The sequence below is a fragment of the Hydra viridissima genome, unplaced genomic scaffold (genome assembly GCF_058129835.1).
Source record: "Hydra viridissima isolate aposymbiotic clone 2 unplaced genomic scaffold, HvirCarnegie_v1 scaffold_6, whole genome shotgun sequence".
NCBI lineage: Eukaryota > Metazoa > Cnidaria > Hydrozoa > Anthoathecata > Hydridae > Hydra > Hydra viridissima.
In genome coordinates this window covers 18024283-18052083 of record NW_028324305.1, presented here as the reverse complement: position 1 = coordinate 18052083, position 27801 = coordinate 18024283, and the positions used below count along the sequence as shown (strand labels likewise).

Below are 27801 nucleotides of genomic sequence, written 5' to 3'. Positions count from 1 at the left end.
TATTACGTAGTGTATATATTCATGAAGTAAATTCAATAAAAAAAAATCAATTATAAACAGAATATAAAGTAAAAGATTTTATTTTAAAAAAATAGGAACATTTAGTCAAATTTTTTATATAAGGACAATTTTCATTTCACAAACGATATGAATAAAATGTTGTCAGTTTAGGACACTGGTTAGATCCAAAGTTTGAACAAGAAAAAAATTAAGTGCTAAGCTTGTTTATAAGTGATAAAAAGTTAAAAGATTTACATAGCTAAAAGTAGAAAATCTTTTAAGTTTTTTCGCTCAAAAAAAAAAGTCAAAAGACATTCAAATCTGTAAGCAAATAGAAGAAAAGGCTTTTTTTATGTAGATCCTCTTCAGTCATAAATAATATTGCGTTTTCATTTTACTACCTCTTGACATTAATTTACTGAAACACTACTAACAGCCTAGAAGCTGGTTATCAACGTAAACGATGTTAAAATACGCGGTAAGTAATTACAAATTGGTCGTTGAGTAAAAATTCATTCCGTAACGAAGGGCCGCAGCAATTTTAAAAGTTCTTTAATTATAATCCTACTGCGTTTGCGTAAAATAACCTGTCGCTTATTAACAGAGTTTAAATAACCGTGATTAACTATTGATACGAGTGAATTTTACCAATCGTTATTTGAGGGTTTTTTCAAATTGTCAGAAAATTTTTTTAGGAAATGCAACTGGTTTATTCTTTCGAAACTTATCATATGAGAAATAGTAACAAATAGTAAAGTGATGACAAATTTTTTGAATAAGTTTACGTAAGTTAAGTTGCTTTTTTACGTGTTTGTTGCATAAATATTTTAAAAAAGCATTTCAAAATAAAAACATTCGGTTTTACAATTAATCTCCCCCCCCCCCCCTTCCTACTCCCGCCAAATTTTGTTTGTCTGAGAAAAGAAAACAATATCAATTAACTTCTTTCATAACGTCCTATTTCTATTGAATAATTGAAGAAAAACTAAAAGCTCGTGTAAATATCCAGAAAAATGAGTTTCGTACCTCAATGAACATCGCAGATCATTTTTATATGAGAATGTTTAGGAAGTTCATTAAAAATATAATTTTCACCTACATTAAATTCGTTTATCAGATAACGCACAATTTATATAGAAATCAAACACCAACTAAAGCTTGTTTATAATTATTGATGTTTAACTTAAAACGTTAGATATTTAGAAAATCACTCAAATGTCTCCGTGAAAACTTTGAAAAAACAAAATTCTGAAGAGATATTGAATGAAAATGAACTTTCGTGTTGTTCTTAACTTGGTAAAAAGGTTTTCTTTTTTTTTTTTTTTTTTTTGTTCATTATTTATAATTTCGTACAAATTAGAACGGGTTCACCCAGAAAGATAGATAATATTACTTTGATTAAGAGTCGCATTTACATGGCATTAGTTTGTAGAAATTAAAAACAAATTTGGTTAATAACTTAAAGTATGCAACTATATTATCAACATTTTTTTAATTTAAGCAACAGGTTAATCAATGCAGTAGTGAAAACCCTGGGGGAGAATAGTCACTACTTGGAAGGCCCATTTTTTAAAATTTAATTGTTTTTCTTATAAAAAATATGGCAAAGTTGCAGAAAATATCACAGCCAGTATGGAGAATGATAAAGAATTTCTATCCTTTATACTGTGGTTTTACTGTGGTCATTTATGCAGGGTGTGATCTAGCGTTATCATAAAATTATAGATCGGTCAATCTGTTTACCAATCTAGGTTTTTTTCCGATAAATTTTGGATCATTTTCTTCACATACTTTCAGTATATTTGTGTTGTGATTGATGAACCAGGCTTCATGAAATCATGACTGTCAGCACTTTCATCTTATTCGCAATTGAACTTGGCGATTTCCATTTTAGACCCATTTCTCAACAAAAGAGACAATTCGAATCAAAAATGAAATAGATTTAGTTTTGTGCCATCGCATGGCTCATTTGCGAGGTCAGCGATACCTATGTGAACTATGGCGAACTAGTTTAATACTACCTACTGCGTAATAAAGTTAGAGCCAATAACACTATTTGTGTTTCACGCAGTCTGCGCGAAACACAAATAATGTAATTGGCTCTAATGTTATTACCTAGTAACTTTTAAAATTCAGTTGAAAAAAAATTTTTAGGTAAATTTGATTAAAGCGACTTTTTCAAACAGGCAAAACTTAACTTTCCAAATAAAAATCAGAACACAAAATATAGAAACGAAATCTTATATATAAAAGAGGACTGTACCGTCCGTGGTACGTGTCCGGGCTGAGTTCTTGACAACCAGACCACCAAATTTAACCAGGAATGGCTTAAAAAATTTGTGGGAATCTAACTAATGCCATAGGCTATGTTTTAGCTTTTAAAACGGACTAATAACAACAGAATCTTTAAAAGAATTTTTCTTTTTTTTTTTCCGACGTCACCTTTAAATGCAAAAATCTCTAGAACAGTTAGTCTAATAAAAAACCTTAGAAAATTAAAAGTGTAGAACTCAAAATTCTGAGCAATTTGATTTTTTTAAGCTTTTTAATTAGACAAACGGCTCTTGAGTTATTAATTTTTTAAAGAAATGTTCACGGAGATTTTTCAAAATGGCTCCCAACCAGGCATCAGCTGAATTTCGCCGGCCGAGTCCAATTTGAGTCCTCGGCGACCGGACAACTAATTTTAAAATGGCTGAAGAATTTATTGTCAGAATAAAAATTAAAATGTCTTTTCTTTCTTCTTTCTTTGGAATAGTTATGCATTGAACAAAAGGCAGTTGGATTGTGCCTGCTTTAAACAAATCAGCCCACGAGAGGCTGTATAAGTTTTGCAAAAATAAACAAGTAAAACTAGCCTAATCCGGACCAGTATATACGATGATCCAGAGGCAGTCAGCTGCAATGAGGAAGCATTTAAATTAAGTTGTTTGTCCAGTGGTGTGATTTGGCGAGTGGACAATAAAACTATTCTGTTCAAATACCAAAGAAGTTTTTTATTTCAGGAATTTTTTTTCAGGATAAACAATCAGGGAGTTGTTTGAGGAAGGTAAATTCTTTCTTTCTTTTTTTTTCTTTTGAGTTCGGCCGCGTCCTAATATTTTAAAAAATCCAAGGGCTAATTGTAGCTAACCTCTTGCCGGTTATGTAAAATCTTATAGGCTCTATGGCTCCCTTCCCTAATCTTCTTGAACCCAATGAATGTTTAGCTCACCCTTGCTCATCAGATTTGAAAGGCTTACTTGAACCTGTGACTTATTTTCAGCCAACACAAAGTGTGAAAATATGTGAAACTGCAAAATCAAATAGATTTTTTGGGCTCACTATTTGGTAACTGAATTTTGAATCTATTACTTTGTATAAAAGGGATTTTCCATGGGATTTTTGTGCCTTGGTGTTGTTTCCTTGCAGCGAACACAACGTTTCAGTTCTACTTTTTCTCTTCTCCTAAAATAACTCTCTCTTTACAAATAGTTTTCCTTCAATTTATACTATGCAAAGAACCTCAAATATGCTCATAAAATAAACCGCTTAAACTATATTTACAACATATCAAAGAAACTACGTCAATCAAATCCGCCGTAAATAGTTTCTTTTCGCAATTCAATTACACTTGGTTGAGTATAAGATCTTGAATTTATCTATTTTTCTTTTGTTCTTTTCAAGCCTTCATGGATCTGCTTGCTGGAATAAAGTTAATGCTTTAACTTGGTCTTGCATGGTTTGAACAGGCTTTGTTTGGTTTTGTACATTATCTGCCCCATGCAGAGAAACTATTACTTGGTCATATTTTTATTTCAGCCAGTTGGAGTGGATAGTTATCAATTTAATTTTAATTCATAGCTTAACATTTTGAGAATAAGTGGTTGACCCATGATGTTTGAGCACAATATTTTCTATAACTACGTCCCTCTCACTGAAAGTCCTTGAATTGCAACAGCCTATGTTAGCACATTGTTTGACCTATAAAGTTGAAATGATTTCTTAAGTGAGCTTATCAATCTGACATGACAAAATTAGGCAAGGTGAAAAAATAAACGGCAATAATTTGCTTTGTTTTTCTCTTTTGCTTCAGTTTTTTAGTAATTATTGGCTGAAAAGGATTATGAAGCTATGGAATAACTTTAAAACTTATTTATACTTATTTATTAAAAAAGGATGGCCCGAGGAAGAGGAAAGGGAACCGATTCAAGGAAAGGAAGGCGAGAAACTCCTAGTCAGCGCAATGAAAGGCTGTTGAGAGAAAGGGAACGGCGAGCGCAACAGAGAAGGCTTCAAACTGCGGCTGCAAGAGAGGCATTATTTGCACAGCGCAGGGCAAGAGAGCTTGTGGTAAGATTGTCTCAGACTGAAATTGAAAGAGAGGCCTCAAATAATGTGCGCACAGAAAGATGTCTTCAATTAACTCAATCCCAAACTGAGGAAGAAAAATTATCCTCCAAAGCACAGCGCAGAGCAAGAGAGCTTGAAATTAGAGTGTCTCAGACTGAAATTGAAAGAGAGGCCTCAAATAATGTGCGTAGAGAAAGAGAGATAGAGATGAGACAATTGCAGACTCTTGATGAAAGAGAAACTTTTCTTGCTGAACAGAGGCAAAGAGTAGAGCAGTTCAGATCATCAACCAGGGCCAGACGGTCTGTTGAAATTGATGGCTTTATGTATGATCCTACAATTGATTATAGCACATTTTCTTTGATCGGTAAAATGGATAAGATTTGTAAGCTCTGTAGAGCAAGAACGTTTAAGGGTGAGCGCCGTGGACTATGTTGCAACAGTGGGAAGGTGAAATTAGCTCCTTTGGCACCACCACCTCCTGAACTTTTACGTCTCACCCATGGTGAAACTCCCCAGCCGAGGGATTTTTTGAAAAACATGAGAAAATATAATTCTTGCCTTCAAATGACCTCATTTGGTGCGACAAACATTGTTGATCACTCTGGATTTCAGTCCACCTTTACAGTCCAGGGCCAAGTGTACCACCTGGGAGGGTCGCTTTTACCAATAGAGGGAAAGGCACCGCAGTTCTTACAATTGTACTTTGTAGCAGATGCTGCCTCTCAGAGGTGTTCACATTTGTCAGGTACAAATCGTGAAATTGTTGAAAATCTGCAACGAATGCTTCACGAGTGCAATTCATTGGTGCATACTTTTGAGGTAGCTCTTTCTAGAATGCCTTCTGATGAGTATAAGGTTGTTATCAAGGCTGATAGGCGGCCCCCCGGTGAGCATGAGAGACGTTACAATGCTCCACAAGTTGATGAGGTTGCAGTTGTGATTTCTGGCCAAGAGACTGGAACACGTGACATTGTCATTCACAAAAGAAATGCGGGAGTCCAGCGTATTATTGAAACATCGCTGGTATGATGCTTTGCAGTATCCTCTTCTTTTTCCTTACGGAGAAGATGGATACAATTTTGCTCTCAGACAGGTAAATCCAATTAGTGGTGAAGAAACTTCTAAGAAAGTGTCTGCCATGGACTTCTATGCATATCGTTTGATGGTTTGAGATGAAGAGCAGAACTACCTGCTTAACTGTCGCAACCTGCTTCAGCAATTTGTGGTTGATACGTGTGCAAAAATACAGAGTGAGAGACTGTTATATATTTGCCTAAATCAGAAACAATTGAGGGCTGAAGAGCATATACACCTTAGGGATGCTATTGCTTCGGATGGTAGTGTGACAAATGTGGGCTCTTTGGTCATTCTGCCATCTTCATTTACTGGTAGCCCTCGCCACATGCATGAGTACTCTAAGAATGCATTGACCTATGTGCGTGAGTTTGGAAGGCCAGACTTATTTGTTACTTTCACGTGTAACCCAGCGTGGTTAGAAATTCGCGAGCTCTTGGCAAATGGTCAAGAGGCTAGCCACCATCATGATTTGATTGCCAGAGTGTTTGAGCAGAAGCAAATAAAGTTTAGAGAAGCTTTTGAAAGACTGTGTTTGTTTGGAGAGGTTCAAGGATGGGTGAACACAATTGAGTGGCAAAAGCGTGGTCTCCCCCACTCTCACAATTTAGTTTGGCTAAAGTCAAAAATTCACCCTTCTCAGATTGACAGTGTGATATCTGCAGAACTGCCTAACCCTGAAGTGGACCCAAATTTGTTTGCAATTATAACTAAGAATAAGATTCATGGGCCCTGTGGCCGCCGCAATCTCCAAGGCCCATGTATGCAGGATGGCAAGTGCACAAAAAAGTATCCGCGTAACTTATTATGTGAGACTCAAACTGGTACAGATGGCTGTCCATTGTATAGACGTCGTGCTCCATTAGATGGTGGCTTTACAGCCAAAGTAAGATTGCGGGGAAACGTGGAAATGGAAGTTGACAACAGTTGGGTTGTTCCCTACTCCCCTGTGCTTTCTAAAATGTTTAATGCACACATTAATGTTGAGTTTTGTAGTAGTGTAAAGTCTATCAAATATATCTGCAAGTATGTGAATAAAGGATGTGACATGGCTGCTTTTGGCGTTGTTGGCTCAAGAGCCAATGACGAGGTGAGTAACTACGAATTTGGGAGATATTTGAGTAGCAATGGATCATTCTGGAGGATATTTGGTTACTCCTTACATCATCGTTCTGTTACTGTGATGCACCTTCAAGTGCACCTGGAAAATGGCCAAAGGGTGTACTTCACGGAGCACAATGCTGCCGAAATATCAGCTAATCCACGTGACACAACTCTGACGGCATTTTTCAAGCTTTGTACAGTTGATGAACTTGCAAGGAACTTGCTTTATGTGGAAGTTCCCAAGTATTTTACCTGGAATGCAAGTAAAAAATGTTGGTCAAGGAGAAAAGCAGGCAAGGTCTTGGGAAGAGTGTATGTGGTGAACTCCAAAAGCAAGGAATGCTATTTCTTGCGAATACTGCTACACAAGGTGCGAGGCCCAAGGTCTTTTGATGAGGTGAAAACTGTTGAAAATCGCGTGTGTGAAAACTTTCGTGAGGCATGTCAAATGCTGGGACTCTTGGAGGGGGACAACGATTGGGATAAGTGCTTGAATGAGGCTAAACAAATATCTTTACCTTCACAAATACGAGACTTATTTGCAATTATAATTAGCACATGTAACCCTTCAAATCCGGCAGAATTGTGGAACAAGTACAAGGAAGCATTGAGTGAGGATATTCTTGCAAGGGTTAGGCGAGAAAATCCAGATCTTGAAATTGAATATTCTGAAGATGTATTTAATGAGGCCTTGATTTTGACCGAAGATAAATGTGAGTCCATGAATAACAGCACATTGCAGCAACTAGGCCTACCTTCTCCAGCCCGCAACCAAGGTGCTGTGCTTCACAGTGACTACCTTAGGGAAATTAACTACAATGCAGAAGATTTGCAAGCATATGTTGCTGAAAAAAGGCTTCTACTCAATCATGATCAAAGACATGCTTATGCATCAATAATGGATGCATTAGGAAATGAGGATGGATCCATAATATTTCTACAGGCTCCAGGAGGTCCAGGCAAGACATTCCTGACCAACCTAATATTGGCTGAAGTAAGATCTAGGGGAGAGATAGCTGTCGCTGTAGCTTCTTCTGGTTTTGCTGCAACCTTGATGGATGGCGGAAGGGCAGCACATTCTGCATTTAAACTTCCACTAGATATTGCTAGGTTAGACAATCCTACTTGCAGTATATCAAGGAATAGCGGTAGGGGTCAAATCCTTAGAGATTGTAAGTTGATTGTTTGGGATGAGTGCACCATGGCACACCATAAATCTATCGAAGCCCTAAATACAACTCTAAAAGATCTCAGAAAAAATGACATACTTATGGGGGGCACTTTACTTCTACTCTGTGGGGATTTCCGGCAAACCTTACCAGTCATCCCAAAGTCCACATATGCAGATGAAGTCAATGCATGTCTGAAAATGTCACATTTGTGGAGACACGCAAGGACATTGACCCTGACTCAAAACATGCGAGTGAGCTTGGGAAGTGACAGTAATCTTGACAATTTTCCAAATGTTCTTTTGGAAATTGGTGATGGCAGGTTTCCTCAAAATGTCAACAATGAAATTCAATTGATTCATGAGCTGTGCAATTTGGTACAGTCAGTTGAGGACCTTATCAATGTTGTGTATCCAAGTGTGGAAATGAACTATCAAAACTTAAGTTGGTTGACAGAAAGAGCAATTCCTGCTGCCAAAAATGATGATGTTCATGATATAAATACTAAGATTTTATCAATGTTGCCAGGTGAACCCAACTTATATGAGTCAATTGATGCTGATGTTGAGGAATCTGATGCAGTTCATTTTCCTGTTGAGGTGTTAAATGCCCAAAATCCTCCTGGTATGCCACCTCACTCACTTTATTTGAAGGTAGGATCACCTATTATACTGTTGAGAAATTTGAACCCTCCCAAACTGTGCAATGGAACTAGACTGTGTGTGAAAAGAATGCTACGCAGCACCATTGAGGCAACAATTCTGACTGAAAAGGGCGCTGGTGAAAGCGTTCTTATTCCCAGGATTTCCTTAGTAGCTTCCAATTTTGAATACCCATTCAAAAGACTTCAGTTCCCTGTTAGACTAGCATTTTCCATAACAGTCAACAAGTCTCAGGGACAATCCATCAAATACTGTGGTGTTGAATTAAGGTCTCCATGTTTCTCACATGGTCAATTTTATGTTGCCTGCTCTAGAGTTGGCTCTTCTAGGAATCTTTTTATTTTGGCCCCTAGAGGAGTTTTAAAAAATATTGTTTACAGACAAGTTCTGGATTAAATCTCATTTCATAATTTTTTAAATGAACACTGATATTTCCATGTCTATGTAAGTTTCTCTAGCTAGGTTTCTCAACAGCCTTTCATTTCAAAGACCAGGAGTTTTGCAAGACATGTAAAAACTAACAGGAAATTTTTCATTTCTGCTTAGGTTTCTCTTTCTGTGTCTAACTCCTTGACTGTAAGTCTTGAGACAAAAAGACTGGTCTGTGTGTGGAAGTGCCTCTACGTGGCACAGACTGGAAGCCACTTATGTGGGCTAAACTTCCACACTTTGAATTATTCCCCACTTTATCTGATTTGCTTAATGGTTAACTTTATTCCCGGACAGCGTCGGGTGTCCCTGCTAGTGTCAAATAAATATACAATTAAAGTTGGAAATATTTTTAACTAAAAAATTAATTCTTGACAGCCTTGCAGTTTATTTACACAGCGAAAGGAATATCAGTTGAACTAAACTTAGATCAATCGTTAAGGATTAGTAAACTTAATCACTATATTCAATTATCTAGTGATCAAAGTATTATAAGTTACATTGAAAACTGCTTTAATAAAGCATATATTGTGTTTTCTCTGTCTTTCAAATGACGGAAGAAATTTAAGTTAAGTGCATTTAAGTACATTTAAGTGCATTTAAGTTTCTTTAGAGAAAAACTCGATTTATTGATATTTTAAAATATATAAAAGCAGTTTTTATATTGGCCATAAGAATTTTAGAAAGACTTAGGTACTGCTGACTTAGTAACGATTTGGAAGCCTTACTCATTCAATAATTTTAATTGTAATAGAGCTCTGCATTTGAGCTTCACTTAATTTACAATAATGTTAATCGAGAGATCTTAAACAGAGTTAATCATGCTTTAACTATATTAAACTATATTCATCCTTAACTTTCAATTTTGAATTTCAAAGGTTGAGGTTTACTGTTTGAAAAGAAATTAAAGCCTAGCAAAAATTATTTGCTTGTTATTAACAAATTAACTTGCACATGTCTGACTATAGGGTTGATATAAAATATTACTATGTGTATAGCCTAACTCTCTCTACTAATCTATATGTTATCTGTCCTTATATTAAAAAGATGGATACAATTAAATTTTCTTTTTAGGCATCATTTTTTTTATTGTGTTGCAATAGAAAAAGCGTAACAAGCTGTAAGTTTTAAAATTTTGTTTGTGATTAACAAAAAAGCAAACAAATTTTGATAAATTTTTGAGAGCATACAAACCAGGCAAAATGATATCTAAAATGCATTTAATGTGCATCTGAAAACTAGTTTAAAATATCTGAACTGACGTCGTGAATGAACGCTAAATAGACGTCTTTTAGATAAACTTTAAACCAAAAAAAAAAAAGAAAATTAAATGAACGTATATTCCACATCTTTAATGCATTTATAATGAAGCACCATTACCAAAAAAAATGCATCAATATGACATCTATAAGATAGACATCTATTTAACGTTGATTCGTGAGGTGAATTCAGATATCGTTAAAACTAGTTTTTAAATGTATATAAAATCGATTTTAGATATCTTTTTGCCGACTGAGATAAGCTTATAAGCTTAAAAAATACACAGTAAAAAAAAAAATTTGTTCAAATTGTTGAAAATTATTTAGCAATATCAAAAGATAAAATAAAAGTTAAAAATAAAAAATAATGTTCTGTATTGAAACTTCTAATTCGCTGTTCAACGTCGTCGATATCTAAAATAAAATGTAATAGAGTGTAGATAAATGCGATAATGCTTTAAAAGATATACAGTTAGGAAAAAATATGCTTAAATGAAATATATAATTTTTCACTCGGTCTGTTGTTAAATTTTAATAAAACATCAAAGATATGAGATATGACAAGTTTTTCTAATACAAAGTAACCATTATGATATGAAATTTCCTAATCATTAAACTTTTGCTCTTCAATTTTCTAAAGAGGATATTATAATAAAATAATACCAATAATAAAAATAATGATAATAATAATATAAATAATAATAATAATAATAATAATAATAATAATAATAATAATAATAATAATAATAATAATAATAATAATAATAATAATAATAATAATAATAATAATAATAATAATAATAATAATAATAATAATAATAATAATAATAATAATAATAATAATAATAATAATAATAATAATAATAATAATAATAATAATAATAATAATAATAATAATAATAATAATAATAATAATAATAATAATAATAATAATAATAATAATAATAATAATAATAATAATAATAATAATAATAATAATAATAATAATAATAAAAATAACTATTATTATTAGTAGTATTATTATTATTATTTATGTTATTATTATTATTATTGTTAATATTTTATTATCATATCCTCTTCAGAAAATTGAAGAGGAAGAGGTTAATGAGTAGGAAATTTTGTACTATAATGGTTACTCTGTAGTAGAAAAACTTGTCAAATCTCATATCTTTGATTTTTTATTAAAATTAAACAACAATCTGAATAAAAAATGATTTAATTTTTCAAAACATTTTTTTAAAATAACTTTTAATCTTTTGAAGGATTAGTTCATTTATCTACACGCTTTTACACTATTTTTTAGATACAAATGACGTGGAACAGCGAGTTGGCAGACTCAATACAGAATATTTTTTTTTATCGTAATTTTCTATTATTTTTTTTAACTTTGTTTAATATATTTCAACAACTTGAACCTTATTGTTTCTTTACTGTGTAAATTTTAAACTTAAGTCAGTCGGCAAAAGATATATAAAATGCATACAATATACATTTAAAAACTAATTTAAAAGATCTCTGAACTCATGTCGTGATTGAACGCTAAATCTATGTTTATCTTATAGATGTCATTTTGATGCATTTTATTTGATAAAGGTGCATCATTATAGATGCATAAAAGATGTGTAATATATGTTTCTTTTAATTATTTATTTTCGCATAAAGTTTATCTAAAAGACGTCTATGAGATAGACGTCTATAAGATAGACGTCTATAAGATAGACGTCTATAAGATAGACGTCTATAAGATAGACGTCTATAAGATAGACGTCTATAAGATAGACGTCTCTAAGATAGACGTCTATTTAGCGCTCATTCGCGACTTGACTTCAGATACCTTTTAGACCAGTTTTCAGATGCATATTAGACGCATTTTAGGATCTATTTGCTTTTTGGGATAGAATCCCTACAATTAGACGTTTTTTCTATGTCTAATATAAGTCTAAAATTTATGCATCTATGATAGATGCAAATTACATGTTTTAAATGGTCTTAAAGACACTTTTTGCCTGCTGGGAAACGATTGCTTTATGAAACCTCCTCTTTAGGTATAAATTTTATCGACCAAATTTTATAAGTTTATTAAGCATTGACCTTTAACTGAAATTGAATAAACGTAGGACTCAAATTCCAAAATGAAGCTTGCTGTTAATTTTATCTTGTTAAATGCGAGGTCAAGGTTTCTTGATTATGACAAGGTTTTTTTTTTCTGTTGTTACTTTTATAGATAATCGTCAGTTATTCCATGAAATTTTTTTCAATATGAATGTAAGCTTATACAATTTGAGAAGTAGCTTAGTAGCTCGTCCTAACGTTTCTTGGTATTGGAATACTATTACATTATTTGATGTCCCACTTAACATGACCAGCTATTCCCAGTGGGTTCGTGGCTGGTTTGTAACACCTTTGAATGGATATCACACCTTCTACACTTCTTGCGATGATATCTGTGAACTTTATCTTAGCCATAGCAATGACCCTTCTGAAGTTCATCTGCATGCTTCACAAACAGACTGGAGTGACCGCAACCAATGGAATAAGTAGCATCTATACTTTTAATACTTATACTTTTTTTATACTTTTTATACTTATAGTATTTGTAATATTAAATGCTTTTCTGCAACTTTATAAATATGTTTATACACACACACACACACACACACACACACACACACACACACACACACACACACACACACACACACACACACACACACACACACACACACACACACACACACACACACACACATATATATATATATATATAAATAATATATTTGCAATTTATCTTTTGTATTTTTAATAATAGATATCCAAATTTGCAAGCTTCTCATTTTCTATTAAAAGCAAATTACAGTTATTACATTGAAATGGTAATGTTTTATGCTGATACTCCTGATGGGTTTTCATTAGCTGTGAGACTGCCTAATGGTACATTTATACGACCAATTACAAATGACTTAATGAGTTTCATGAGTAAGTATTAATTGAATTCGAAATTTTTGTTAAAAAAATGCAGATTTTATGTTGCAGAGTTAAAACATTTTTTATTGAACTTGAATATGATTAGTAAAATTAATATTCTTACTTTTATCTTTTTTTTATACCTCAATTTTACAGTTTTTGATTATATTTAGGAGCAGGTACTTTGTCCTCCTCAACTTCTAAAAGTGAACTGTGTGTGTATGTTGTTTCATCCTTTGGATTTTGCACCTGTCAAACTGGTTATTATGTATTAAATAGCATATGTCAAGGTAATTGTGCTTAGTAATATTCATTCTATTGCTTTATATAAGTCAATTAAGTGAACATATTTTAGCACATTAGACGCTACATCACTTTCTCCCCTACCCCTATCCCTACCCCTCCCCCCTTCTCCGTTTCTTTTCATTTTTTGATTGATTATAATAGAAAATCTTATGCTATAGCATAAGATTTTTAAGTATACTTAAAAATCGTTTAAAAACATATATTTCAAAATCAATGCGTAGTGCTCTAATCTGAAGCTGAAATTACAAAAATATAGATCAGGTCGCTGATAATTGCCATCTTGAGTAACCTACATACGGCTAATTATATTTTCAAAAGCAAAATATCGACAGCCTGATTTTTGTCTTAAAAATAGTCTTTTGGTTTATAATATGTGATATTTAAAAACTGGACAAAACTAGAAACGGCATAACTTTTTAACGGAATCATCTTTTTTAACAATTTAAAAAATGTCATAACAAAAAACATCTAGACGATAAAAATAATTATATCTATAGGTTTTTGATACCATGACGACGAATAGTGTCTACTCTTGTAAATGTGGCGGCAACAAGTAGATGTACACGTTCTATATCGATTTTTTTAATTGAACATTCTATCCGCTTTTTAAGTTTGCCTAGGTTTTCAGCTTGCCAGTATTTGTTGTACACTAATCTCTTAAGTTTAGACCAAAAATTCTCAATTGAACGTAATTCTGGCACATTAGCAGAATTATGCTCTTTTGGTGCAAATTCAATATTTTTTGCTTTAAGAAAATGTTGTAATTTACGTGAATAATGCGACGAAGCTAGATCAGGCCAAAAACAATAGTCATTTTTATGATGTTTTTCAATGAATTTCTCCAATCTAATAAGACATTTTAAAATATTCACATCTTCATTGACTGGTTGGCCTGTTGGAGCAATGTACTGCTGAGAGATTTCCTTTGTAGAGAATGCAATTTAAACAAGTAATTTTGGCTCAAATATGTCTTTTATTTTGAACCTGCCATCATTTGATGCTGCATTTATGTCAGAAGAGTAAAATCCACCATTTCCACAAATATTAGTATTACTCAAATAAAAATACGATTCATCGTCTAAAATAACAATTTTTTTCCGAAAAATCAAAACAAAACTGTGGCACTTTGAAGGAACAGCTGCTTTTTGAGCCGGTGTTCTTTTTGGTGTTTTAGTTTTTTTACGACAACGAATGCTAGTTTTTTGGTGAATAATTTTGCATATGTACGGTTGTGATACATAAAATCGTTTTGCAAGACCACGCTAAGAAATACCATCCTTTTGATCAATCGATTTTTTAAGGCTTTTATCCCTTTTGCAGGCATTTTATTGCTTTTCGACCATTCCGACTTTTCTTTCTGGTCCTATACTGTTCCCCTTTCTTTTAAGTATATTACAAATAGTAGATTTTGGAATGTTCTCCAATCGAAAATGATTTACAATAAAGTTTTTGTTGTCGTCCGGATGCAAATCCAAAAATGCGTACACTCGTTTTCTATGGAGTCTTCGTTATAAGCTTTTTTTTTTCATTTTTAATTATTCCTAAATAATTATTCTTTAATAATACATTTAAAGAATAAAATTTGCAATGAAATAGAAATGATTGCAATTTCACGATATTTTTCCTTTTTATTTTTATATTTACACAAACTTAGTCCAGATTTTTAATTATCACATGTTAGTTAATCATCTAATCACAGACAAACGAGCGATATAATGTTACTCTTGTGAAATTATGTCTAAAAATACATCTAACAGATCTGTCAACATATTTTCAGACATACATAAATTATGTCTGTATTATTTTCTACCAACATATTTCTACATAATTTCCTGTTTCTTATTTTTAAAGAAAAATAAAATCTTACAAATTTATAGTGCATTTTAGCTGAATTTGAAGAGTAAAATGAAAATTAAACTAACGAAATTGTTACTTATTTTACAATTAATAATGATTCATGCAACTTTTGTTTTTAAGCCTAGAAACAAACATCAGTTGTTTCATGTAGGTCTTTTTCCAACCTTCATTCTTTCCACCGGACAATCGATTTATAATTCCATTTTAACTGTAATAATTCGATTAATAATCCTTTATTAATACAGCGAGGAAAATCATTTTTAGGTCTCAAATAAGGCAGACAGCATTTCTTGGCATCATATTTTAATCGTTTAAAATGACATTTAAGTTCAGTATTGTCAATATTTTTTACATCTGAAGTGCCAAAATCGTGAATGTAAAATGCCAAAATAATGCCATTTTTAAAATCATGGTTGTTTCAAAATGATTTCGTCACTTTGTTCTGAACAAGCATCATCAAACACGAGGCTAGAGATTTTTACTTCTAAAGAAACAAATAATATTTAAATGTAATTGTGCTTAGTGTTTAATAAAAGTTAACTTCAACTTTTTTTCCAAAATAAATACTTTTTCAAGAATTTTAATTTTTCTGTGTCAAAATGAACCTTGTAGGTCGTAAAATGCCAATACATCAAAAAAATGCCTATTTTTTAAATATTGGCATCCTATAATGCCATGTTGCAACGCTGGTTTAACTTAGGAAAGCAGAAACATAATTATTAAATCCTCAGGGAATTAATTGCCAGTTTATTTGTTTCAGTTGCATCAGTTATAATCTGAAAATTGATATTTATTTTTTAAAAAGCGCGCAAGAAAAAAAGTGTTTCAACAGCTAAACATTATCACTGATATTTGTTTTATTTGAAATAAGTTTTCGGTTAAGATCACAACTATTCAAAAAACGATAACAACGCTTTGGTTAAATTTAATGATAAATTTTAGCCGGGGATTTTCTTACGGTTAAAATCGCATTCTCACCGCTGCTTGAAAGTGTCGGTTGCCGTATGGTAAATCTATTTTAACCTTAAACGCCGCGCTGTTGAAAAGTTAAACTTTTAATACGATTTGTTTAGACCATAAATTAGTGGACCCTATCTTTTTTGCTGTTGGAACAAAATTTAAAATTCTGGCATAGAATTATTTTCTATTCCTTTATGCTGTAGAACATTAGATTATAGAAATTTATGCTGTAAATGGTTCGACCCTATAAAAAGTCTAATGTTCTTTCTACTTAACTTAATTTCTAATGTGGTACTGGACGCCATGCTAAAAAAAATGACTTGCAGTAGTAAAAATTAAGTTTGAGATTGTTTTTACATTCTAATAAGGGAGATCGTCTTTACGGGAGCTTCAATACTGTCAATCGATACATCGCTGAAAAGGTCGGAAAAAGACCTATATGAAACAACTGATATTTGTTTTTAGGGTTAAAAACATATGCTTTATGAAGCATAATTGATTGTAAAAAAATTTACAAACTCGTTAACTTTCATATTACTTTTCAAGTTAAACTAAAATGCGATACAAATTTGTAAGATTTATTTATTATATGTCGGCAGAAAATAATTCAGACATAGAGATTTCAAAATATGTGGATAGAATATCATGGACATATTTTTTGTCGAAGGAAAGACTTATTTGGCAAACAACAACTCTGAACGTCTAGTTAATTTATTTTTGCTATTTTAAGCGTTGGGAAAGAATTATTTATTTTGATTAATAATAAAAAGTTTATAATAAAAATAAAAATTTTGATTAATAATAATCATATACATAACACTCTACATTTTAATTTTATATCTAAATACTTTTTTGAATAATAAGCTATTTTTTATTAGAAGCAACATTTGTAAGTTTGAGATTGGTGTGAAATAATTGCCTGTATAATTTTTTTTTCTATCTGACAAGCCATTTAAAATGTAATATGTAAAAAATCCTAAAATAAAAAAAACAAATTTTATGAAACTTTGTATGTAATAATGTTAAAACATCAAAGCGTTAAGTTCAAGCTGATGTTATAAAAAGCGTCATCACGAAAATTGTCGAGGTTTAAAAAATCTATTTATAATAGTCAGACTTTATACATTACCGTTTAAAAAATGAGAGAGAGCACGCTGCTCTACCAACAAAATGTATAACTAAAAAAGGGTTCGGTAGTGAGCAACAGGTTGCATAGTGAGCAAATTTGTATACTCTTTTCATATTGTTTTTTTTTCCATGATTTCGTCCCGCTGTGGTTTGGAGTGTATTATAGGTATTCCGATGTTGCTGTGTTTACCTCACTCGGAAATGTGGGTTTTTCGTTTTTAATCGTTGGAGGGGATAGATGTGGTTTTTATCTAAATAGAAAGGTCTTGGGTTGTTAGGGGGTTTATTTTTGTTCCGCGTTTTTTTGTCTGGTCCGTTTCACTCGGTTTCTGTTGTCTGAGTCTTAATCTCTTCCAAAGGTGGTTCGAGTCAATGTGTTCCATCTACAGCCGTGTCTTTGTGGGGCTTTTTCTTCGCTTTACAGCATGTAGTCAGGGTCCGTATGTGATGTTTTTATGTCTTGTACTAGTTTCTCAGTTTATTATGGTATCAGTTTTGCTTGTACTTTTTACCTTTAAAGAAAAGTTGACATAGTTTGCAGTCTATTTGTAATAAATTGTAATGTAGTCAATTTGTAATGCGTTTGTAATGTAGTATATTTGTAATGAGTTTTGGTGTGTTTGTGGTTAGCTTTTTCGCTCTATTTACAACTAAATAATCATTCAGAATTCTTAGATCACCTAAAACCCTCTCTAAAAAGTAAACAATAATTGCACTAAGATTGTTCATATTAGCGAAGAATCCATGTTTTTGTACTTATGACAGATATTATTTTATTTTTGACCTTATTGTGATAAACTGAATGATATAAAAACAAAAATAACTTTTGCAAACACTTTCCATTTGTTTTGATTTTTTTTTTCGGAAAAGTAATACATAGATATTTTTCAGTTTTAATTTGATGTAACTCCCCGGGATTTTTTGTATTTCAAAATAAGGTATATTGTTATTTGGTGTGTCCGATAAAACAAAATAAAATTTAATTGTATTGATATTAAAAAGTTGAGCTTTTTCAGCCGCATTATTCTTATAGTAGCCGTCCTGTATAATGTGGAGTATTAAGTAAACAGAGTATTCTTACATTTATATTTAGATATCAATGAGTGTTCTGAGTTAACTTACAGCTGTTTTTCAAACAGTAGATGCATTAACAATGATGGTAGCTATTATTGTGCATGCAATACATTTTGGAAACTTGCTGATAACAATCAAAGCTGTATTGGTTGGTTCCAAAGTTTTTTTAGTTTTTTAGTTTAATATAAAAGGAGATTCCAGTTAAATTTAATAATATCCAAAAAATGATGCTCTTCAATCTTATTGGTAGAACACAATTAAATTCAGCATCCTTTAATCGATAGTTACTTGGAAACTACTGAATAAGTTTTTCTACGTTTCTGTTAGTTAAATTACTTATTTCAATCTTTTTTATATTTTCAATTAGACTCTAAGATAGAAAACCGAACATTTTTGCGAATACTTGACATCACCTCCTGGATCTAGCTTTGAGTTACTTTTTTTAAAGATGTTATCTACTTTTTCTTACAATCTTCTTCATCTGAAGCTAACTTCTTGCTATTCAATAGTGTTCCCTTTATAATTTACTCATAACCCTCAATTACTCGCTACTGATGAAAAATGGAGGATTTGCTTTATGAGCTACCAATTTGACACAATTTTGTTCTTTGTATTCAACATATTTCTTAGAGAAGTGAATTGTTGTCAAATCAGACCAAAGTACTGTTGGCATGTCATGCTTTATAATGAATGGCAAAAGACGTTTCTTAAAGCATCCTGCAACATAGAAATCTAAGCTCAAATTTCTATGAGTAATGTATGGTGCACACCACAGGGGCAAACTGATTGTTATAAAAGGAATTTGGGAAACAACCTTTCAGTTTGGACGTATTTAACTTTATATCATTTCTTTTTACCACTTCCTGCTTTTCTTTTAATAGATCGAGTCTGTGAATGTTGTCTCAAAAGAAATCCAACAGAAGATCTGCCAACATCACTCACTTCTGAAATGTCAACATGTCACAACGACGGATTTTGAAAAATATTCCAAAATTTTTTTCTTGATTTAGTATTTGTTTACTCCTTTAAACCTGACAACCATGATAAGCAAAACTTAATACCTATACAATCAAACAACAACACCTTAGCTTCCTCCTGCAAAAAAAATTACAAACATGTGTAAAGTAGTTTATAACTTAATTAACAATTAAAGTGTGCGGAGTTTCATCTTGTAAAATCGATATGAAATTTTAACTTTCTATTTATTTCTAAATAAAAAGTATTATTTCAGTAGAAAAGTATTTAACGCCAAAATTGTATACTGATTTAGGAAAACTATGCTAAACATAATCAATAAAAAAAGTTATTTATAATTAACACTTGAATCTGACATTTCAAAAAATTTATTCCATCCAAATCAAATAAAAAGTAAAAAAATTTCAATACTCCAATTGATGATTTTATACTAAGTGGTCCACAAATACATAATAATAATAATAGATATAATAGAGTATATAATAATAATAATAAGGCATGATAATATTAATAGTTATTGAATATTGTAAGTAAGATATGATAACGATAATAGGTTTTATATATATACATACAGTACTGTGAATAAGTTTTAGCTCACTTATTAAAACTTGTGTTTTTTTGACATATTTAACATTGTAGCTTTCAATTATTTTTTTTGTATAAAATAATGTCTAACTTCAAACAATACTAAACACTATTTTAACAAACAAAAGAAATATTTATCAAAATTTTACATAGATTTTTGTATTTAGATATCTAACGTGTTTGTTTTTAGTGTATGCTGCTCTGAACCCTATTTGTATCAGCTCGTTTGTTTTTAGTTTGCTCTTGCATTTTTGTTTATTTATTGCTGTGAAGGCTTCATTTTAGATGATAGTACAGTTTACAAAGATATTTCATAGATACTGTGTGTTTAATATTATTTTTTGTTTTTCTAATAGCGAAACTTATTCTAATTTACGTTTGTTTGTTTTTTTCTTTTGTATTATTATGTTTATTGTAATTTAAGTAATAAAATAGGTAAAATTCCACAACTGGAACGTAAAAAAATTATCATGCTTCATGAAGGTTATTCTCAACAACAAATTGTCCAAAAAACAAAATATTCAAGGACAGCCATTAGAGAAATTATAAAGAAAAAATAAAAACACGGGATCTCTTGCGGATAAAACTCGAAGTGGAAGACCTCCAAAGCTCACAACACATGACATAAAGTATTTAAAAAATGCGTCTCTGTGAAATCGGAAAAAAACCTCCTGTGAACTAGTGCAAGACATTCAGGCTGCGACTGGAACAAATGTCTCCTCATCTTGCATTCGATGATATGTGCTAAAAGCTGGGTTAAGAAGGTGTGTTGCAGTTCGAAAGCCTTTACTGCGTCGTGGCAAAAATGAAAAAAGACTTAAATATGCAAAACAGCAAAATAATTGGACGCAAGAAATGTTAAACCATGTACTATACACAGATGAATCAAAATTTGAATTGTTCGGTAGCAGAAGACGACAATATAAAAGAAGAAGGGTAGGAGAGGCTTATCGCTCTGATTGTCTATATCCAACAATCAAGCATGGGGTAGGTTCTGTATTAGTTTGGGGTTGTATTTCATTATCTGGAGTAGGTGATTTAATCAGAATTGATGGCAAACTGACAGGAGAACAATATATAGAAATTTTAAGGCATCTTGCAATACCATCTGGAATGAGACTAATTGGTAATAATTTCATTCTACAGCAAGACAATGATCCCAAGCATTGTTCCCGAGTGGCTAAAAAAAGACTTACAGGACATGTGTGAGGAGGAAGTTCTCGAAGTAATGAACTGGCCTCCTCAAAGTTCAGATTTGAACTTTAATGAACTTGTTTGGGATTTTTTGGATAAAAAAAAGTCTGAATATAACTCTAAAAATGTTGAAGAATGTGTCAAATATTAAAAAGAGAGTGGGACAATATTCCACAAAATTTAATGAATTTATATGAATCAATTCCGAGGAGATATGCTTTTATGATCAACGCAAAAGGCGGACAGAAGAAGTATTGTTTTTTCTTTTTGTATCATATTTTACTTAGTTATTTCTAGATATTTTTGTTAGTAATATATGTCTATAAAACTGATTTTTTTTTTACTTCATAAGTCCTTCATACTCTTACGATAAAACTAAAAATAATTATAAACTTATGGTGGGCTAAAACTTATCCACAGTACTGTATATATATATATACATACATATAGTTTTGAAACCTGAAAATAGAACCATTACCTTAATGATTAATATTTGATTAAAATCCCAACTTATTTAGACGTTTCACAATAACATTGACGTTCTCCCATAATTATGAAAAAAAAAGCCAAGGTTGTCACGTTAGTTTTGATCTTATCTTGATAATAAATGCTAAATACAAATAAAGTAATATTACAAAACAAAGTACTATTGAAAAAAAAAATTCCTTCTTCTTCTAGATTCACTGCTTATCTTTAAAGGATTTCTTTTTTTTCAAATCTATTGTGTGCATAGCATATTTCATATTTAAAAACTTTGTAAAATCAAGTAACTTACATTTTTTTTTTGGTTTTCCATGACTTTTTAACCTCTCTTTGTGATTAAGAGAATCTTCTGCAATGCGTAATATTTTTGGGAAATATTCATGACATTTTCCAACAATTATTTAGATAACAACACATTTTTGAAGGTTATTAAACACGTCAAGTTAGTTAGTTTATTCAGCCATCAATTTTCAAATCAGTTTGTCTACATTTTCATCAATTTTTTCCAACTGCTTTTGAATGCATTTGCGATTCATGTTAGAGAAATAGCTTTGCTGAGACTGAAGTAGCTAACCTTTGACTGGAGTCAAAGGTTTGAAGTTTTCAGGAAATAATCTTTTTTTGGAAATAAATATGTGGTAAGAGTTTGAAAAAGTTTTGAAATCAGAAATACCTGGATCTTTGCCTGCAACTTACTTTTTGTGAAATGCGGTTTTCATTACAAATTTAGAACATAATTTAAAATTAAGATATTTGTCAAACTTACAAATATAATTCAGTTTAACAAATAAAACCTGCCTTAACTCAATTTCATTGTATTCTGTTTTACACACTACTTTCAGTTTTCTAAAACTTAACAGACATAAACGAGTGTATTGATGAAACACACAACTGTTATGGAGAAAAAACAAACTGTGTCAATACCGTTGGAGGATACAACTGTTCTTGTGATAACGAGTGCTGGATTTTAAAGTCAGACATTCAAGGCCAAAGATGCGAAGGTATGTTTGAGAAATTTGATAAACCTTATTGCTATTATGAGTATTTGTAAAAGCTGGTAACGTTGTAGGTATTAAAATTCCTTACAGGAGATGTATAAACTTAAGCTTTTGTATATGCATTAAAATACTGAATGAACTTGATAACGAGCACAAGCATTATGGTTTAATAACTTAATGTTTAAAGAAAACTTGTTAAAGCGCTCTAAAGTTTTGTTTTTTTAGAAAAGGTGACAAATGATTCTAATTGCAAGCCAAACTTAAATGTAAACTTCACTGGATCGTTTGATGAGTAGATATCTGTTTTAATTATTTTGCTTGCTTGTTTTTTGGTTAATTTTTTTGTTTGTAAAGTTCTTCTCAGCCTGTCCTTTGGTGATTTTTGGTCAAGTCATTTGCTTTTTTATGGTTTATTAAGTTAAAAAAATTGTGTTATCTTTTTGGAACGATACTATTTGCTTCTTTTATTTCCTTTTTTGGGTTGTAGATTTAGTTGTAAGTTATATGATAAAAATTAGGTTATAGATATGTTCTTTCTCTTCTAAGATATGCATGTTAAAAAAACTTTAGAAAACTGTTGGCATTACACTTGGAAATACATCATTTTAATGACTCCTTGGTATATGCTCATAATGTCATGTTTGAGTACTTTTTGCCTTCTTTCGTTGCACTGTCCTCTGAAAGCATCAATCAAGGATTTACAGGCCTTCAACAGCGCAAGCTAAAGTACTTAGTAAGTTTAAGCATTATTTAAATTTTTTTATCGAGGACCATGGGTGGGATTGGGGCGGTAGAACTCGCATTTATTGTCAAGTAATTATGTTTTTCTTCAAACAGTTTACAGGAGCGTTCCCTTTTAACAGCAGTATTATTCACAGCATCAATTCTACAATTCTAACTGCATATTGTTCAGCAGAAGTATTTACCATACAAGTTCCACTAAAAGTGACTTTTCAGAATTTGGAGGGCAGCACTTTGATTTTGTATAAAATGTATCAAAACAAAGCAAGTTTTTCTTGTTCTAAATCTTCAAACAATGCTAAAGTTCGAAATAAACTTCAAGGTTGTTATTCTCAACATTATTTAGTCACATAAAGATTATCTCTTTATTAGTACTTTTCTTCTTTTTTAAATGTCTTTCAAGACTTTCTCTGTTATTAATTTGGTCTGGAAATTCACAGCATGCAGTTCATTAATTTACTTTATTTTTCAGAAAGTTATGGTCGGGGTATTTGTTCGGATAGAACTAACTCACTTGTCTATGTTTGTATGAACCAGCATGTCATTAGGTATCTTATTTGTATTTTTATTTTATTGGGTTTAAGTTGTGCGATGCAAATATTAAATATTTTTACTCTTATTTCTGCAAATGGGTGTTCAATAGAAATCCGTGAGAAAAGAAATTGGAAAACTAAACTGTTCACAGTTTTTTTTGTTTACAGCACTTTCACATTTTGTTGCTGCTTTATTTCTATATATCATATATACTTACCTTAACATTAGAATATGCCTTATCGAAATAACTGGCATTTTTTCAAAATTGAACTCGAGGCGAGAAAGACATATAGATAAGTTCCAACCAAAAGCGGACGGAGGAACAGCGAAATCATGTGAGCATCTCCTGTAACTAATTAAATTGGTATCTTTAAGAATATTTATGCATCATCGATAAAGTGTCTCACTTCACTTTTGCGATTTCAGATTTTAAGGAATGGTAATTTGTACTTGAGCAATGTTGCACAAACTTCTTCCAGCATTAAATATCGACGCACTATAATGTTTAAACAAAAAATTTTCTTCTTATATTGTTCAGACAAAGAGATGCTAAAGCTCTATTTCGTCCCGAGCTGAAATGAAAAGTTGAGAAGTACTGGAATGTAAATGATCTAAACCGACTTCGTACCAAAAGGAACTCAATATTGAGCTCGTAAAAAATTTTTTAAGGAAATTGATATTGAGCTCGTTAAATTAAGTTGAATTCGATAAATCCCTAATGGCTTTATAGAAGAAAATAAATATTGAAGCAAGTAAAAAACTTAATTCTCGATAGAATATTTTTTTATAAGAGTAGTGGCACTTTCAACATTTCACTAATATTTATTAAACGCTAGTTACTTCAAATGCCTTTTTAATCGTATTTGTTTTATAAAACCTTTCTGAGATCTTTAAGGTTGTGATTTATGTAATAAATTTTTGGTTGTGATTACATAAATCACAACCCTAAATACTTTTATAATTATAGGAACTTACATACCGATGGGTATAATTGCTAAGTTTCGGTAAATCAGAAATGCATCGTAATTCATAGAAATTAACTGTAACGTAGTTTGTTTTCTTTTTCGTTCGCTTTTGAATATTTGCTGTCTAGGGAATTGTTTTTGAACTCCTTACTATAATAATATGTTTCTGAAACTGACCAAAATCTAAAAGTTACAACAGAATTTCACATGCATCACAGAAAAGGACATGAAGGTAACGTCCTCGGAGCAGTTTTAAATTACTATTATAAATCTAGACTTTCTATCTGAATTGTTATCTTATTTTTGAAGCGATGAAAAAATTTAACAAAGTTGTAAACACTGCTTTTGGTCGTAACTGGATCTTAACAATCTAGTGTTGTTTGATAGCTTTACTGAAAGTTACAGTAAAGGCAGGTCCTAATTTCTTTTGTAGTTATGCAAATAGGTAAATATTTATGTAATGCGTTTGCGCAATCTTATTATCCCTTGAGCCTGAAAGTTCTGCATAACAGTTTGTTGATCAAGATGTCTCCAAAAACTCTTTTAGCCTTTAAAGCTTCTTATTGATAATTTTGTTAGAATATTTTGAGTAATAAGGCATTATGTACTTTATGTGTCAATTAATCCAGCTTTGTAGGCACACTTTTAATTACATAGCACAGTTCTGAATATGTATTGTTCAGAGTTGAAAACGGCAACACTAATTTGCCATGAAAAAAATCTCATGTTTCATACTGGCTCGCTATTGTATTTTACGTAAAACAATTTCTTTTTCTATCTCGGAAAAATAGAATCTATTACAAAATATCTCTCTCTTTTAAATTCAAATCCCTAAATTGTTTTTTTTTATTCACAAGATGACAATATTTCGCTAGAGTTTGTTTAAATTTAGTACGTTATTGGTATAAAAAAAGAAAAAAGCTTGCTCTAGGCAAGTCAAACTCTAAACGATTGGTGTTGTGCACTTTACTACTATCTGCAAAACATAATTTACTCAAAAAAGTTTAATTCAAAAAGAATGGATGGGTTGTGCTCGATTATTCGCAGTAGTGTTCATAGCTCTGCCTAAAACGGACAATTGTGAATTCTGATGAAGTTCCGAATGACATGTGAAAGTAAAGGGTGTTAAAAAGCAGCAACAATCCTTTAAAATTAAAAACCTGAAGAGAGAACCAAAGTATTGTTGAAATCATCAGCAAATTCAATATGCAATGATGAACAATTTGTATTATCAACAATGAGAATGTGAATTAAAATGGTGGTCACAATATAATTTTAAACTTTTAGATTTTAATAAGCTTGTTAAGCATCTTTTGAGATCGGAACATAACTAGCTTCGAACACTCAACATTTACCAAAAAGTTATCTTTTGATAATTGAAAACTCCCTTCCTTTTGTGGTCAATAAAGCTTGGTTTTAGGTTTCAGATTGGATTAAAATTCTGGGTTACATTTAGAACAGTGCATGTATCATGTAAAGATGCATGTAAAGATACGATGGTAACGTCATTGGAACAGTTTTAAATAGTTGCAGTAAAATTGGACTTCTTATATGAATTGTTATTAAATCTATAATGCGATGAAAAAGTTTAAAATATTATTCACTCTGTTTTTGGTCATATTTGGAGCTAAGTATATTTATGTTGATTAGAAAGTTCATTCTTATGTATCTGACATCCAAGTATACATTTGCAAAATGTAAACACTAACTTCAAGAAATTGTTTAAGACATATTATGCTATCTAACAATATCGATTGTAACCTAAAGCAACCTTAACGAACAAAATTTCTGTGGCTTTTGCAAATGTTAATTTACCCACAACTTAATTTCTGATTTACCTAAGCTTGTTTATTTTGTCCTTGAGCATGCAAGTTACTGTGATCGTAACAACATCTTAAGTAAAATAACATAAATCCTAAATCTAAAACTTCTGTTCTGTATTTTCATTAGTACTGAAACAGCTTGCTACCGTTCAAATGATGATGGACAGATATGGGCAGGTGGGGTTTTTTTTAGTCATATTAGGAACTTCAATGTTTTAAAAGGTTTATTTTGGTATAACAGAGAAAGTAAACGTTGGTTTTTAAAATTAAACGGGCTTAAATTGTATCTTAGATTTTCAATAATACTTTATTGAAACTTTATTGAATTAGATTTAGATGTGCGGCTGGGATCAGTTCTTGGACACCATTTGTTAACCAATGAATTGTACGCAATACATCGCAATCAAAAGACGTATTTGGTGCTCCATAGAAACTCTCATAAGTGGTTCTCTCTAACCAAGGAGCAGTATTTTCAAAATGCATCAAGATATATTAATAACACTTATTGGAAGAACTTGGAAGGAGACGTGGAGCAAGAATTCACTCTGGGTTCTAAGAAATGGATGGGTAATACACTTTTTTGTGACTTGCTATTGTAGAATAAATGGGTAAATTTTATCACTGGTGTATTGTTGGAATTTGACATTGATAAATGCTTTTGTTTTTATTTTTTTGCTTTGTATAGGCAATTCACATGGCTTATACTTTTGGAACACAGCAAGCAAAACGTGGTCTCAAAGAGTAAATTGGACTTAATTGAAAGATACAGAAAGACGGATTTTAATCCATATTTTTACACCTCATTTACTTTTATATCTCATTTCTTTTTATAAAGTAAGAGAATAATAATGACCATTTAGAGAATATGGGGATAGTAGAACAAATTTTAAATAAAGTTCTGACGAGAAAAAATCTGAAAAAAACTTTTGTATTTTAAAAACGTGTATTTGTCGTATTAAAAATATCGTAAATAAATTCGCATTCGCGGATTGTGCCTTCGAAACATTTATGACTTTATTTCGCAGGAAATTTTTTAATAACTTCATTAAATGCAAAAAAATATTTATATTTCTAGATATTGTAGCAGAAGCATTTTCTTAAAAAGTCTTTTCCTTCAAATTTAGTGTTATGATTTTATATATTATTTAAAACACTTAATTAAAGTTTATGTGAAGAACTTAT

The 27801-nt window shown here is 31.3% G+C and overlaps 2 protein-coding genes across 5 annotated transcripts in view; both read left to right on the top strand.

Annotated features, from left to right (window-relative positions):
• Positions 1–27801, top strand: part of LOC149887337 (uncharacterized) — a 154478-nt gene that overhangs the window by 54938 nt on the left and 71739 nt on the right. The gene's annotated exons all lie outside the window — the stretch shown is intronic.
• Positions 1030–27801, top strand: LOC145190200 (uncharacterized). 3 transcript variants are annotated; one of them, XM_090090927.1, is made up of 13 exons: positions 1211–1296; positions 12257–12569; positions 12842–13008; positions 13170–13286; positions 18341–18469; positions 22419–22559; positions 22782–22848; positions 23127–23289; positions 23394–23619; positions 23770–23845; positions 26747–26796; positions 26950–27186; positions 27305–27491. In XM_090090927.1, exons 2-13 carry the CDS (start codon positions 12292–12294, stop codon positions 27373–27375), a joined length of 1722 nt encoding a protein of 573 aa, XP_089947053.1. In that variant the 5' UTR covers positions 1211–1296; positions 12257–12291; the 3' UTR covers positions 27376–27491. The 3 variants fall into 3 exon arrangements, with proteins under 3 accessions (XP_089947055.1, XP_089947054.1, XP_089947053.1); XM_090090928.1 differs by lacking the exon at positions 18341–18469 and having other exon boundaries at positions 1047–1296; positions 27305–27801; XM_090090929.1 differs by lacking the exons at positions 12257–12569; positions 12842–13008; positions 13170–13286; ... (7 more) ...; positions 26950–27186; positions 27305–27491 and adding an exon at positions 2759–6089 and having other exon boundaries at positions 1030–1296.